At 37.1% G+C, this 16,530-nt stretch overlaps 1 protein-coding gene across 4 annotated transcripts in view; it reads left to right on the forward strand.

Moving 5' to 3' along the window:
* The window catches only part of PLPP4 (phospholipid phosphatase 4), a gene marked incomplete at its 5' end in the record, with an annotated part of 69,114 nt that overhangs the window by 36,751 nt on the left and 15,833 nt on the right, over window positions 1-16,530 (forward strand). For all 4 annotated transcript variants that reach the window (XM_083844744.1, XM_083844743.1, XM_083844745.1 and 1 more), the window contains 2 exons: window positions 786-849; window positions 2,350-2,474. In XM_083844744.1, coding sequence (XP_083700870.1) covers window positions 786-849; window positions 2,350-2,474 — 189 coding nt within the window. The remainder of the gene's footprint in view (window positions 1-785; window positions 850-2,349; window positions 2,475-16,530) is intronic.

Consider the following 16,530-nt stretch of genomic DNA (forward strand, 5'->3'; position numbering starts at 1 on the left):
GTTGTAATGGGGAGCTACAGTATGGACTGCAGCATCAGGTCAGCTTTATACTAAAAAGAGTGCACACTGGATCCAAGTGACACTGAAAGCTAGGTAGAGATTTCCACAGGCTCTAGATGAGGTTATTTGGACAGTCCTGATATGTAAGTACAAATAAAGAAGATCAATACAATCATACCTAGCATGACAATTCTTCTTTGTTACTCACGTTTTATTAGGAAACCTGGTTAATTCTGGAAGATAACACAGGAGGAAAATGTCAAGATTTTTAGTCAAAACATCCACATCCTGTTGAAAGGAAAATTAAAAAAAAGAAAACATCCAGTTCTAATTTTAGTAAAAAGTCAGTTTTTAGCCTTAATATAGGTTACTTAATTGGGTCAAACACACACATGTAAAATACATATAAACATAGGTCTGTACAGGAATTCTTGACCCAAAAAGTGTAAGACTTTCATTGAGTAAATTACAAAACTGCTAAACATAGAACTTGATTCTCTAATAATTACTGCTATTTGATGATTTTATGCCTCTGCAAACGACACGGTAGGAAAGTCAGCCTTGCATTAAGGAAATAAGGTTTCTGAAGAGTAAAAGCAGAGCAAAGAACATCGTGTGATTCTTTGGGGTCTATCCTCATTCTGGTTAAGAAAATTAGTTAATAACAGTGAGTTACAAAGCTTGTTCAGTTTTCAGTCCAGTAAAGGTTTCAGTCTGTAAATCAAATGCTGTGATGCTACAATATATATCTTGGTATTTATGTTGTTGTTCATTCTGTTTTGTAGCTGTTTCTTTGGCTCTAGCTCTGAATGGAGTCTGCACAAATACTATTAAATTAATAGTGGGAAGGTAAGTCTTTTCATGTTATAAATGATGGCTGTGACTTTTAAAGAAACAAAGACAGAGTTGGCAAATACAATACATCTTAATAAAACGATAACCACTGCTCCAAAGAATATTGAATTAGCAGGGGTCCCTGTAAAACTGGCCTTTCGCTGGTGCAGGTGTTGCATAATTTCATTATGTGACATCCAGCTGTGTTAGGAATGTGTACCCTTGTGTTTTATTTTTTATTGGACTGGTTGGTGGATCCAGAGAAATGAGGAGTTTGAAAGGAAAGGTGTGAGCTGAAATCAGTTCATTACATTGGCAACGCAGAAGAGTCACAGTATGTGGGAGTTCAGATGCCAGTGCCACTAGTCTGATGAAATAGAAATCAATTGAGTTTTAATATAACCTACTGCTTGCATTTTGTATGAAGCATATTACTGAATGTGGTATTTCCAGGTAACATCAAGATCCCTGGCAGAGCAAACCTTGGAGCTAAGCAATAAGTGGACTCCTAGGTAGGACAATTTTTAGAGAAGCATAAATTTGATTGAAGGGACCGGAAAAATATTAGCAAAGAAAACTCTCTGGAAAACAATTTTTAGGTATTTTTGGCTCTTTTTCTTCATAAAAAATTCACCTGAAAAGTATGTAATTAACTTGAATTTGTACACCATTTAATTGAGTCCAATTCTACATTTGTTGTTTAGCTTCACCTGTTGTGTAGCACTGAGGAAGCAGTATTTGTGCTTGTTTGTGATGGACTCTCTGCTACAGTACTGTTGCCCTGATAATAATGGTACTTGGCACTTTTGTTTTAAGAGTGCTTCTGAAATGTAATTAAGAACGTCTGCATCATCTTCTTCAGGCAGACATGAGCTCATTTTGCCTGCACTGCAAGCCAGCTAGTTGCTCTGTCAGCTTGTCTCGGAATGCGGTTGGTTGCCTCGTTTCTTTTCAGGGTTTATTAGCACAGGATCAGTATGAAACCAGCCAAACCTACACGCTACTCTTCAGCTCAGAGCAGGGTCAAAAGAAGTTCAGAGGTTTGTTCAGTGCATTTAGAAAGGCAGCATCAAGGTTGGCAATATAATTTGGTGGCTGTCGTCCTGTTCTCAAGCAGATGTGTCAGCAAGACTTGTGCAACTTTGTGGGGTTGCTACACTATTTTGCTCTGCTGCTGGAAGTACTGTGCAAGATTGCTCTAGGTAGAAGTAGCCTTGCATATTCATTTTCAGAACAGAGCTTCTGTGTCCTCTTTGGGATGAAACACACTATGAGAAGAGGCAGGCTACAACTCCCACTTGAATGCACTGGAAGCCTCCCTTATAGATCCTGCCTGAAAAAAAAAATTGTCTTGATTAGATTATTCCAGGAAAATGAAGCATTTATGGTTTTGTGTTAAAGCAGGAAGAAATAAATGTACTCTGTATGTAGTAGGCAGTAAATGTAATAATCACTTTGAGGTTTATTTGTTACTACAGCATTTTATATTTTTAATGTCCATGGTGTTTTTTGTAGACCGCGTCCCGATTTCTTTTACCGCTGCTTTCCAGATGGAGTAATGAACTCTGAAATGCACTGCACAGGTGATCCAGATCTGGTGTCTGAAGGCAGGAAAAGCTTTCCAAGTATCCACTCTTCCTGTAAGTTCGTTTACATGGAGTACTACTTTAAAATAAATAAATAAAATGTACTATGTTTTGGAATTACTCTTCTTTTGTTAGATGGTGAACCTGATTTTTGCTGCAGGGTCACTTCTGTCTTTGGTTAACTCTGCCAGAAATTTACTTCTGGAAATAAAATTGTGAGCCTGTTGACCCTTCTTTATCTCAAGAACCACGTGACTCTGCTGAGAGCCATAGCATACTGAGAGCATCAGTACAGTGAAGTACTATTCAAGGTTAAAGAAAACAGTGTGATTCTGAAGGGCTACCTGCAAACCTCTTTGTGCAATTATTGTTTATATAGTAAATATTTATTTTGTTATATTCCACTGAAATATGAAATGTGGCAGGGCATGTTGGACCGACAGTTTTGAAGAGGTGTAGTTGATGCCTTTCAAGTACTAGATCTATTAAACCAAAGTTCAAGTCACAAAGACAGTTCAGCTACTTTTATCTTCAAAATTTCATTCATTCAAAAAAAAAAAAAATCCATTACTAAAGTGCTTTTCTTCATAGGAGGTTGTATGATTGGATGTGAAAGGAAGGAACAGACAGAGATCATGGTGCATCATTTTGGTGCTATTTGTCATAATGAATTCCATACAAAGACGGATTCAAGAAGTCCCTATAGCTCTAGAAGCTATAATAATATGCCAGTAGAATAAGGATTCTTTCATTCCCTGTTTTCTTACTCCCTTGACGATATCTTTCTCTACAGACAACAGTGGATGAGATGCTTGTCTGTGTGGGCGTTTATTTTATCCTGAGGGGTACTTATATGTCTGTGTTCAGCTGTCTACTGCCACTGGGCTACTTTGCCATGGTGCAGGCAGGAGTGAATGGTGGCAGCTCTGTTCCCAGCACAAGTAAGCAGAAGAGAGTGAGTAGAAAGTCCTGATTTTTATGTCAACGTGACAATACTGAAGTAGCAAGAAATGAGAGAAGAGTTTGGGGCATTGTTGTTGCAGTCCTTTGTTACTCCATTTGGCTGTGGGATGGTCCATAACCTAGGTCTGATGGTTTGTTTGATCAGCTGCTCCTAGCTAGTGCTGTATCTTGGCAGATGTTTAGGTGATTTTTGAAAACTCGTATGCCTGATATATTTAGTTATATTAACTCAGATGTTTACAAAGGTTCCTTTCTCTGTCTTGAGGAGCTTACTTCTAGGGTGTTTTATGTCAGGAGGTCCAATAAAACTTCTTGTGATGTGTAAAATAATTAGATTACTGTGTTTCTGTTTTTTGGCTGATATAGTTTGTTGTCTTGTGCTGTTCTGTTTCAGAAAAGTGCCAATTGAGTACCAGTAAGTCCTACCTCTGGAATTTGTTTTCCTGATCTTTCAAAGTAATAACTTCCCGTTGTCTAATTGCACAGTTATGCATTGGAAATGAGTTGGGTAATGAGATGAATGAAATTCTGGGCTGTTCTTGTTCTCTGTTCCTTATTCAAGTCCCAGAACAGATAAAGGTGTAGTAAATGTTTGTCGCTATCTTATAACCTTTGTAGCCCTAAACAGTAAACCAACTGAGCTGTGTCAACTTCTTTTTTATGGGCTTTGATCCACATTAGAGGGACACTAACAGGTTATATCCTATGCCATTTAGAACAAATGGCATTTATTGCTATTTTCAGACTGTCTTCAGATGCTGATTGTCACACTTAATTGCAATCCCCTTGGCTAAGTATTTCTTCTCTGTATAACAACAAAGGCTTAAAGTAAGTACAAGTATAGACTGATGTACTGAGAATTTACAGGTTAGCCCACAACAGACATCAAGTGTTAGAGTTGCTTGCTTTACAGAAATGCAACAGTTTACTCTCTGGAGCTGCAAAGTGTAAGCTGGGGAGGACACCTGATGTGCTTTTGTTTTTGCTAAGACTGCAAACACTGTGTATGTAGCATGCTCTGGTTCACTCTGGCCCACATCCCAGTTCTCTTACCAAGACTGCTTGTCACACAGCAAAGTGCATTGTCCCTGTGCCAGTAAAGCAGCTCACAGAATGCGTACTGAGGTGTTATTTTTAACTGCCATTGGTTTTATAAGCACTGAGTTATGTTACTGCAGCTCACACAAAATTCAATAGGAGCAGTGGGTTTAGATCAAAATTATGAGAATAGCTTTCTCCTTCACTGACTAATACAATATTAGCATGTGGCTGAGTTGACTATATTTCCTAGTACAAAGCCTTTTATTACAGTGTGATGAGAATGAAGAAATTATGTATATGGTGGATTTTATCTGTTGGTAAGTGTATGCTTGAGTGAGGAAATTCTGCAGTTGCTTGAAGTACTTAACTGTTTGAAGCCTGATGTTACAATATCCAAGTCCCTGACAAGACCATGTGTTTTGAAGCCTTAAAATCCACACATATTTTAGTCTTACTATAGAGAATTAAACAATTGTAAGTTTATATTCTTACAATGCCACCCACTGCTTCTTCTGTGTAGTAGAATTATTTAGATAACCAGGTTTTTCAATAATATTAAGAATAATTTATACTTGTGATAATTTATTTTCTTCCTGTTAATTCATCCCCCACTAGACTGAAGAGTAGAAAACATTATTATGGGAAACACGGCATTATACTGCCTTTCTGGATGTATGAAGCAATGAGGATGTTCAGGATATAACAACTTATGCTTAGAAATTTTGCTATAGTTCTACATTTTCAGTCTTTTGCTTTGTATAATGTGTAAACTATACCTACTTTGCTACCAACTCCCTGTGAAAAATTATCTCCATTTTAAAAATCATTCCTCTCTGCCTTCTTAACATACTTTTAATTGTAAGCTTTCCTTCCATAAACTCAGTCCAAGATTTTTTAAGAAATCTGCAGAAATTTAAGTGGGGTGGATGAGAGTTGACATAAACTCCAGCACCTCTCTTGGAATTACTAAACTACAGTGGGCTACTTGTAACTGTATTTTCTACTTCACTTGAACACGTGAAGAAAATATATCATGAGTGAAAGCTTCCAAGCAGCTTGTAAAGAGAGATTAGAGGCTTCAGTCGAGAGCCATTTTCATCTTCAAACTCGTTTTTCTTACAGCATTCCTTGGACAGGCTGTCAATCAAAAGCTTTGTTATAGCAGGATCTAAAACCTCATCCATGCAAAATGAGGCATTTAACAAGAAAATATGTTGTGCTGTGACTGTTGTACTACAGGAAGTTGGTACAGGCTTAACAACAGTGACGGTGCTGGCACCCCCAGATGGCCTGACCTGATCTTGTGTACGCAATAAAAATATGGTGAACTACCTGTCTTCCACTGAGAGTGAACTTCTGCCCTGAAGGAGAGTTCATTCTTCTTATTAGAGCATAGATGATTTTTTGGGGGAGCTTAAATTCACATCTCCATCTCCCTGTGCCGAGCAGTGTGTAACACAAATAAGAAAATGTGTGGAACACAAACTGTTTGGTAAAGTGAAAGGGAGACTTCCAGACATATGTGAACTATATAGGTGCCTGAAAAAATCAAGGCATTTTGTATCAAGTAGGAAAAAAGAGGTTGACCAACATGAAGACTTGTTCTTGTTACTGCCTTCTCTGACCAAGAAGAACTCTACCTGTGGTAGCTGCTGAAAACGTACTTTGAGTTGGCTTACCTCATTCAAGGCTGCTGTCTGCTCGCTCTGTCTTTTTCAGGAAAGACTACTGAAGTTAGGCAAATCCTTCTCTTGATAACTTCTTACAACTGCAACTTTAGCTTAGAATCCGCACAAGCACAACCCCAGCATTCAAGGACTCCATTGATATTTACCCAGTATGCATGCTGTATGGGATCAAAGAAGTCCCTAGGCCTTTTGGATTTTTTTGAACACATTTTGCCTCTTTTCCAGTTGAACTGCCACTATGTTTGTTGGAAGTGATGTTTGGGGGTAAGCAGCAAAAATTCCTGCCTGGGGCCAGTAGCTCAGAGGCCTTCAGGTCTCAGGTTTATACATGGCTATTCCAACCAAAATGCGTCCAAAATATATGTATATTTTTCCATACTTAGTACTTCCACGGCTCTATAATTCATTGGCTATTTAAAGCTGCTGCCTCTGAAGATACTGTTCAGCTTCTGTAAAACCAGACTTCATTGAAATAATAATGTTGATGAAGATCATAAGAACATTTTTTCCTCCTGCCTGTATCCTTCCCATGTGTCATCCCTACAGTTAACTTGCACAGGGCCTTCAAGTATCATGTCTTAGAGGTACTTCGTGTTATCCTAACCTCTCAATGTAAGTGGAATAAGCTTGTAAGTAACTCTTTAGAGTTTGTTCTGGATGTACTTTGCCAGCCTGTCGTCCAAATAATAAGCAAGTCTATCTGAAACAGGGCCCAGAGAATAGTGGGAGTTCCTGAGCATCTGAAGGCCAGTTACACCATCTAAATGTCCTCACTGTAGTAAGAAGTGGACGAAGTCTGCCATCCCTGTGACGAGCTTCTGAAGGCAGTACTTCTTGTGTTCGGTGTTGCGTGACGAGAACTGCCCTGCACTGTATAAGCTTTAGCATAGGGTTTCCTCACTTCAACCTTCTGATGTGCAACAGAAGTGAGAAAGTATCGCTGCCTCGGGTCACTCTCACAGTGCTGGAAAGGACATAATGCAGCTGCTGGTGGACTGACGCAAGACCCTTCACCATTTTTCTCTCCTTGAAGATTCAAATAGTAGCATAAGGAAACAGATAAAACAAACAAACAAACAAAAAAAAACAAACAGCAAAATGGATGACTGTGAAAAAAGTATGGTTTGTGAAACAAAGAGAACAAATTATGCTGAAATCAATATAAACCTTTTATTGCCTTGAATTAGTAATAAGTATAATGATCACCCAGCATACCAACTGGTGAAAAATGCAATGTATGGGTAGGGAAAATGTAATTGAACATAATACATGAAAATCAATTTATAAGAGGAAAAATAATGTAAAGGAATACAGGACTGTTAATTGGATAAGCCACGTGTAACTGGTAGCTGGAAAGAACAGAGTTTGTAGGCATACAGCGTGCTCATGGGATGGATAGAAATCTTTTTGTTTTCTTTGATTTTTTTTGATTTTTTGACTGATATCATGACGTCATTTTGATGTTTGTCTCAGCCTGATGATATCTTTCACCCCCAAAATATGAACCTAGAGTCCTGAAGTATTATTTATTTGAAAATCAATATCTAACTCTTAGTATTTGTTGTTGAAAAGTTACCACTGTGTAGAAGCCTCCTGTGAAGTTTAATTATTGTTCTGTGTGTGAGAATGCAGAAAAAATGCATGGGAAATAAAGCCTTATAATGCCAGGCTTAGATGCGGCAGAGCAATTCCAGGTAGACCAGACATTCATTGATTAAAAAAAGGGGATAAAATCAGGCAGTTTCTTTTCAATATCAGTACTTCATTACTTTAGGTTGCATTTACCAGTTCAAGAAAGATTTCACAATGCCTCATTCTTCAGATATTCTACAAACTGAATATTTGATTGGTATTTATGTGGACGGAGAGGCCTGTGTTTATTTTGGTGAAAAAAAAATTTGGAACAGAAAGATAACAACTTTGGGGAATACTTTCACTATTTTTTTTATATGTATGATTTCTTCATAACAACTCTCTAGATGTGATAAGCAAATCCTAAATTAGTCCATTTTATTATTTTTATGGTTACCATGAGATCCTGCAGGAGAAAGTCAATTTTCTAATCCTGGTTTTAATCTTATGCCATTGCTGTTATCAGAAAAAATCTTTTCCTTCAGCATGACCAGCCTACAAAGCATCAGAGTCTTCCCTACATCAGAAAGACTGTCCGATCCTGCTGCTTGTGAGCAGAAGACAATATGTCAAGTATGAGTTTATTTAAGATGACAGAAATCCTGAGCACGTTTTCCATACGAGAGTTCACATTTCTCAAAAGCGCATAGGGTTCGCAATGGCAACTTACGTTTGTTACAGAAGAAGGAGGGAGAAGGATGCCCTGGGAACTCCTAAAGAGTCTGGGAGAGGCACGCACAGTGACAACGCCAGATGTAGCTGTTCTCTCTATATTAGTGTCATACGCTTCAACTTTAAGAGATGCTGACAAGTCCAGATTTCTGTCACACACCATTCAAAAGCCAGTTATTTTCCTAAGCATAGGGAAATGTTTTAAAATATATGAAGTGATTATTCGTGCCCATATCAATGCATAGGATATTAAGCCTTTTAATTAATTAATTAAGCCTCTTTCTGGGAGTCATGGATATAAAGAATTTGACCAGGAAGCCAGGTACCCTGAAATCTTATGGAACTCAGTCTGGAAGCACACTTTGTCTTTCAGATAGATTCAGAGACAGTGAGAAGGAGAAGCCTGCTTGTATTATTTATAGTACATCAGTTTGTTGCTATTTGATGATGACAAAAAAAAAAAAAAGACAGAAAACAACAACAAAAAACTGTTGTTATTTAAACATCTTACATGGTAGGATTTTCCTATAACTTAAAATTAGGTTGATTGCTATATGATTTGCGAGTTCACTGTAGGATAAATACCCCTCTCTGATCTAATCTTGAGCCACCTAATTGGATATTTCTTTTCTGAGCTTGGTGCCTCATTTCAAATTGCTCTGAATTCATCATGTCAGTATGATTTTCTGCTATTAAGCTGCAGCTGAATATTGCAGTTTATCATGCACTTCAGTAATTTGCTGCATAGTGTATGGGTTTTTTTGTTTGTTTTGTTTTTGCTGTTGTGGTTACTTTCTTTTCTGTGCTTGTATTTCTCACCAAGTATGCTAATAAGAAGTCCAGGAAATACTCTTTGGGCTACTGCACTGGGAAACTCTGCAGGTATCACAAACATTGGAAAACATCTGACCACTTCTGAAAGACTTATGTGGTAGTGCTAAACAGGAGGGTGATGATGAGGGAGGGATGTAGAGTGTGCTGGAATGGGAACTAAGCTACAGATTCCCTTAGTTCTTATAATTATGTGTGGGAACTGCTGAAAAGAGAGATGGTTGCCAGTTAATACAAGCATCAACATGATGCTTTAGGGGCTGCCAGAGTATCTTTGATATTATTTTTAAAGCCTGTTTATAGGTTTCTTCGTAGTTGCTTGATAGTTTCTTGGCAGTGAAGTAGAGCGATCATCAGCGCATGTTGTATATGCAGCAAGTTGCCAATGTGAAGGTAAGCTTAAATGTGGGCTTCTCGTCAGATAGTACGGAACTTGTGGAATATGCTATGAAGAAAAATTTTTTGAAGACAAATAGGTACCGTGTAAAACAGATGCTATCACTATATATGCTCTAGTCTGCTGAAAATCCCATGAGGCTCTCTATAAATGCAAAGCAATGAATTGAATTTTAGGATGTGTTTAAAATCTATCAACTTCAGAAGCGGAGCAAATGAACTAAAGCATGTTTCCATTCCTTGGGTCTGAAATCTTTGAAAGGCTGGTGGGAGTATCCCATGGAGTTCTACATTTGCCCATTTATTTTAGCAAAAGCATGTGGTCACTTGCGAATAGTTTAACTAGTGCTGTCAAAAAATAATTTCATAGAAGATCCCATGAAGAGCCTTAAGAAAAAGCTAAAGTTTTTCAATGAACTGGTAGAGCTCTTGGACCAAATCAGAATACAGTGTAAGAATGCATGCTTATCTAGTTTACTGGATATTTTTAGGCTATTTGTACAATGACTCATAAATGATTAAAAAAAAATATTTTCCAAGACTGAAAGTAGATTTCTGCAGGTGGAGGAGGAGTTAAACGTACTTTGTGTGTATGATGAAGGAAAATAGTAGGCACCTTAGGAAATTGAGAAGTGTAAGTTGAGAGTTACTGAAAAAGATAGGAAAAATATCTATCAAAGAAAGCATGTTTTAAAAGCACAAATGCGTAGAAATCCATGTCTTGTTCTACTGTTTGTTCCATTTGCTGCCTGCAATTAATTTCCCTAGGCTTTCAGCTGCAAAGATTTTGGTTTAAAATTGTGAATCCAGATCATGTTCCTAAATTGGTGATACTAAGTTTTTGATACAGAGCTCTGAATCAGAGAGAGAAAGACCTGACACGTGGCATTTTAACTGAGTCTTTGACCCAGAATTCACAGAATTCATCTGTATAAATGAAGATAGGACACCACCAACAAGCAGAAATGGGCTGCAGAAGTATCATGTGTTTTTGTTTATGTTAATATAGTCAGATGGATGAGTCTTGACCTTTTTTCAAAAACTGGGTCAACTTTCTAATTAGATCTGACCTTAAATGGTTGCTCATGTCCCTATGTTACCTTCCAGAGCAGTAAGTGAGCAAGCAGAGTTAAAGTAGACACCACTGAGCTGGCAGTCAGAAGTATCACTGTTCTGCATTCAGCCACACATCAGTCCTATGTTAGTGCACCTGCTTATGACTGTTGTGATCTGTGGTGGTGGAGAAGGTTGAGGGGAGCATGGCATAGTGATCTCAGTGTGGAGTTACCGTCATAACCTGACTTCTCTTTCACATGTGTTGACTGTTTATTGGGTAGTCGTAAGAAAATATTTTTCTGGGAGTGCTAAACTGCTACAGGAACATCCAGAGCCATGTCCTGGTTGTGTCCAGAGATCTATTTCATGGCTCAGCTCAACAAATAATAGATCAGTCTGGTGTTAATCCAGATTTTCAATAGTAGCAAAACCCATAGTGTTATTTTCTGATCTGCTTGCTCTCTTTAGGCTCTTACTCTGCTCAAAAACATTTGCAAGCAGATTGCAGTTCTCAGAGTTTGACTCAGCTTTAGTAAGAGACTATTTCTGAATGTGTTGTTTCTGAGTTGGTCAGAAGCAGTTAAGCTGTATTCTTCAGCTAAGAGATTGCTCTCATAGATTTGGGGAAGCTGTGTGAAACTGGTTTTGATTTCTTTGTGCTGAACAAAAAAGAGAATGGCTTGGTAAGAAGGTATTTTAAACTCCTCGGAGCCAGTACTTTTTTTTTTTTTTTCCTCCTTCTTCGTATCAGTAGTTAGTTGAAGATCAAACCCACGATTATCATGAATGCCATATATGCAGCTTGAAATTGATGTGTCTGAATAATTGATGTGAATGAATAATGACTTCCCAGCCTGGTTTGTACCGACTGATAGCTTGATTCACAGAATCATTAGATTGAAGGCACCTCTGAAAATTGTCTAGTGTCAATACTTCCTTGTGTTGAACTTCATGAGATTCATGTCAGCCATAGTGCTCAAAAAGATCGTGACTGAGCCATTGGACTTCAAATCAACTAACTGAAAAATAAATTTTATGACAGCTAAAATCAATTAAATATTACAGGAGCCACAGAGATAATTAAACTGAAAATTTCATGATAATAAATTCAATTAAAAACATTTTCTGTATAAAAGTGCTGTATCAACAGCAAAAGGAGTAAAATAATTTCATGTTTTTTTTTTAGTTGGATTTAGATACTTAATTTGAAAAGTTGACTTTTGGCTAAATTGTGCTATTGATCTTATTTTATTTTACTTTTTTACATAGAAATCTTTATTGATTCCAGAAGTTTCTTTTTGCAAGGAAAAAAAATTAAAACTTGAAGAAATTATTTTGTGGTAACATCTCAATTTGATTTGGACTGCTTCAAGCTTGAATGTTAACATAGCTGTACATGAGCTCTTTTTTCTTTCCTTTTTTTTTAAACTTTTTGTTTTCCTTGTATTATATTGGCTGAAAAAGAGTTGTAGTGACTACTGGTGAATACAGCTGAAGAAATTAGAGAATTTCATCAGATACCTGAGATGAAGCATATTATCAGTGTATAAGGTTGTAGGGACAATAACAGCAACTGTTATGTCATATTTTTGAATGGCTTCCTTGATGAATGAAGGGCTCTTGATATGCTTGAGAGAATTTTAAAGTGAAAAAGAAAATTATTTTCTGTCTCTTTCAGACTAAATTATGCACTTACAGTCTTCATAGACAGGATGGCAAATAACGTTCAAACACTCAACTTCATGTATTAGTTGACCCTATTTTCTATAAGAAATTCATGTTTTTAAAAGAAACAGTTCATGTCACTGTACATTTTTAACAACTTGCACTTTTCATACAAAAGTGACCTAGGTGGTAAATATGTCACTAGTGAGGAAATAACCATTCACAATGGTCAGATTTGCCTGGGTTTCACACTACAAATTGTAACAATAGAGGGAACTGATTTTTCAGTTTTCTTATTCAGGGTAAGCCTTTGCAGGTATAAACTCATCACAAATTAAGGTGAACATCTGTTTCCAACTTAGGGGGTAGTCTTGCTGATCAAAATCAATGCCAGAACTGAATTAGCTGGAAATTTCTATTCTATTAATAGTTATCACTACTACAGAAAATAAACGATCAGCAAACAAAGTTAATGGGAGCAGTGACCAAAGAATTAGGATACCTACTGTGCAATTCAATATAGCTACTCCCTTTAAGAAAACGTTTCATGTGGAGCATGTAGCACGTTGTACATTCTGTTTATATTAGAAGTAGGACATGTACATTATAAGAGTACTGAATATGAGGTCATCTGTGCTTATTTGTTGGAAGAAAGAACAGTGTCTCTAAGAAAGGAAGTACAAATAATAATAGGAAAAAAAAAATTGGTTATTCTTTTCTTCTGGTGTAATAAATGAGATTACATCTTCGGACCAGTCCTGCATAGTAATTTCCTACTTTAAGTAGCCAAATTCCATTATGAATGACAGCAGTAATTGCTCAGTCTGTTGTAACAAGCCTAGGAATACATAAGGAAAATTCTGCGGAGATCTTCCAGCCCTATCTGTGACTAAAGAGAGAAATCCCAGCTGCTTTTTTTAACAGCATTTCCATTTCTTCCTCTGTGAGCAAGGTCAGCCTCTACATTCTGCAGGTAGTGGGAATATGTAAGTGTTTCCCTCCAACTCTGACACATTTCCAGGAAACAGAGTTCTTGTGTTCCAGGCACTGCCCTTAAGTAAGATTCCTCACAGAATGAAAGGGACAGAAAGCTGCTGTTACTGCTGGTGTTTGCATTTGACAACTGTCATTGAAGACGTGTGGCAGTAAAGGGAATGGCCATGGACATTGTGCCCTCATCCCTTACAGGGCATCCCATCTTGCTCAGGAATGACAATACAACAACTTTAGAGGCAGTGTGCAGGATGGTTTTCTAATCCAGAATGTGGGACGTGCAAGTTTCAGTTCCTTCCTTTTCTCTAGGAAGAAACAACGTTTAATTTCTGCAAGCTATCAAGAGTATTTGTTGAATTACTCATGGTAGTTTATCAAGCAGCTTTAATGCATATTATTGCAGTAAACAAGGTAGCTATTTACCTGCCTGTTTTTTTTATGAAGAGACAGAGCCATGCAGGTGTGCTGTTCTTTTGTCATGACTAACCAGTTATCAGTCTGAAGATATACCAAATCTTAAGGTGAAAGGGCATGTCTTTATCTTTCCATCAATTTCTCTGAAAACAGTAGGCTTGCTTCCAAACTGTATAAATTTGCTTCTCACCAGCACACAGCCTTTTTTGTTAAAATGACTGAAAGAACTGAAGCATGAGGTGTTGGATCTCTCTGCTAGCTAGAAAAATTCACCAGACCTTCTTCAAGAAATGCTGGATGTAGTGTAATTCTTCACAGTAACATGTTATTTAGCAATACCAAGGCCTACATGAAAAATCAAAAACTTGAAGCTAAATTATACCGTAAGCCTGTTGCTTTCTTGATTTCAGGACAATGATTTTCTGATTCTTAGTCCACTGTAATTTGTGATTCACATAGGATACCAAACAGGGTTGGGAGGCTTTTTTTTTTTTTTTCCCTAATCTGGAGTGTATACAGTACAGGGAATTTAGGAGTAGATTGAGACTTCAGAGAAGAGTAAGCAATAAATAAATTAATTAATTAGGAATCATCTTGCATAATGTGTCATCGAGTCAACATGATTCTTCTTCAAGTGCTGGAGAGCCAAAGATAAAGAAATAAGCTGATAGTATAAATCTCTTAATTTGACTTAGATAAACCAGTTTTCCCAGTGGCTGTTGCTGCTTCTTTCTTATTTTACCTGCGCAATTCTTTTTCATCTGTGTAGGGGAAAAGCTTAATTATTTTGGTCATTCTCCCATTTCTTTTGCCTAACATTAACTCTTCAGTAAAAAGAATAAGGTTAAGGTATATGCTTGATTTCATAGCCTGAAGAAAACTTGGTTATGGTATCGTGGACTTTTGCTGTATGCAAAGCTAAGGCCGTTGTTCTTCTGACCAGCCTTTTCAGTTAAAAGGACCTTGAGTTGCACTGAAGATCTGAAGATCAATTTTTGTCTGTGAACTGCAGTGACAGCTCTTCTCTGGAGCAAAACAGGTAAAAAAGCTCAAGATTAATTTGAAAATGGATGGCTATCAACTCAGACCTGAAGACAGAGGAGACTGGCACACAGATTTCAGACCATCTTTAAGAAAAATACAGTGCAAAACCTTCCTCTAAAAGAAAAGGAAAACAGAAGTCTCTCCACAACGCTGGCAAATACTGAGATTTCTTGAAGTTGCCATTGCAGCATGATACTGACATTTATACTTCATATTTTCTACTCTACAAAAGCTAGCAGTGATCTGTCTCCAAATTACACTGGTTGACTTTTAAAACCCTTATGAGCAGCAAGAGTGATAGAGCTGAAAAACAGAAATACAAGTTACACCAATTGACCTGAGTCAATCCAGAATTATGTCAGTAAAATAAGAGTATCAACTACAATTCCATTGTAGCAAAAGAAAAATAAATCAATAAAACCCTCAAAATTGAAACGAGAATTTAAATGCTAGGCACCCTTCTTTAGAGGTGTCTGTCTGACTTATCAGAATGTAGAAATCTTGGTAATAAAGATTTCTGAAAATGTTAACTTAAGTCTGATGAAAACAAGGGAATATTAAAAGTCTCTTGAGATAAATGCTATTAAATAAATGCAGGAAATCATGAATGTTATTTATGCCATAAAGAAAAGTAGAGTGCATCTACAGAAAGCCTCATTTGGATTTTGCTATTACTGTCAGTTCTACATAGAAAATGCCAGCTATTACAGCCAAGTAAGTAGATAGGTAATACTTTTTTTTCCTCCCTTGTGCAGAGGACTGAGCAAATAATGAAGTCACTGTTTTATCTAACAAAACACACATAAAATGTTTATGCAAAACGTTTTAAAACTTATACTGCTTTGTTGCAGTCAACTGATTTCCTGTATTTCTCCTGTGATTTTCTCTAGAGAGATTTAGTTTTCACTTGTTTCAATCAGAAATAAGACAGTTTTCAGTATTTTCTCTTACTGGTGTTTCTGCATTCTTTTTGAACAAACAGAAACTTTTGGAAAACGATCATGTTGGAAGTTCCTGATCATGTTGGAAGACCTCATGGATGAAGTTACCAGTAAATAATAGCATAGGATGTCTTTTTAAAATATCTCTTGTGTGGGGACATGGGGAGAGGGAAAAATCCTTTTGTAGTTGTGCTGAGAGAATTAAAGAGAAATCAGAATGGCTGATCAGATGTTTTTGATAGCAAAGCATTTCTACAGACACCTGGGACTACAAGTAATTTGAATTAGTGAGAGGTGCTCAGTAATGCAAGAAGTTCTGTCATGTTATTAATTTTATTCTTCATTGTATTAGCCTGTCTTCTCTGTCTTCCTTGCTTTGGCTGGCCTGCTTGAAATCAGTAAGTTTCTGAGAATGAACACAGCAAGACACTGTCTTGAAAAATGGACCTATGAGTTTCTGTAAATAAGAAAAAAGCCAAAAAGCAAGGGCTCAAACATATTTACGTTATAAAGCAAGAGCATAGTGTTTTACTTTCAAACATGGTTAGTGTGTCAAGGAGGTTAGAGCCTGAATGGAGAAAAAAAAAAAAAGTATCACAAAATGCCTATTGGAATAGGGTCAGTAATGGGTTAAATATGGTTAAATAAGGTTAAATATGAGGTGCAGGAGCATAACTGGGATGTTGGGATGCATTCATTCAAGAGCTTGGCCTTGATTCAATTACCAAAGAATTTATATGCCATACCTTGGAAATGTCTACTTATCTCTATCAA

The sequence above is a fragment of the Anser anser genome, assembly GCF_964211835.1.
Source record: "Anser anser genome assembly, chromosome: 7".
NCBI lineage: Eukaryota > Metazoa > Chordata > Aves > Anseriformes > Anatidae > Anser > Anser anser.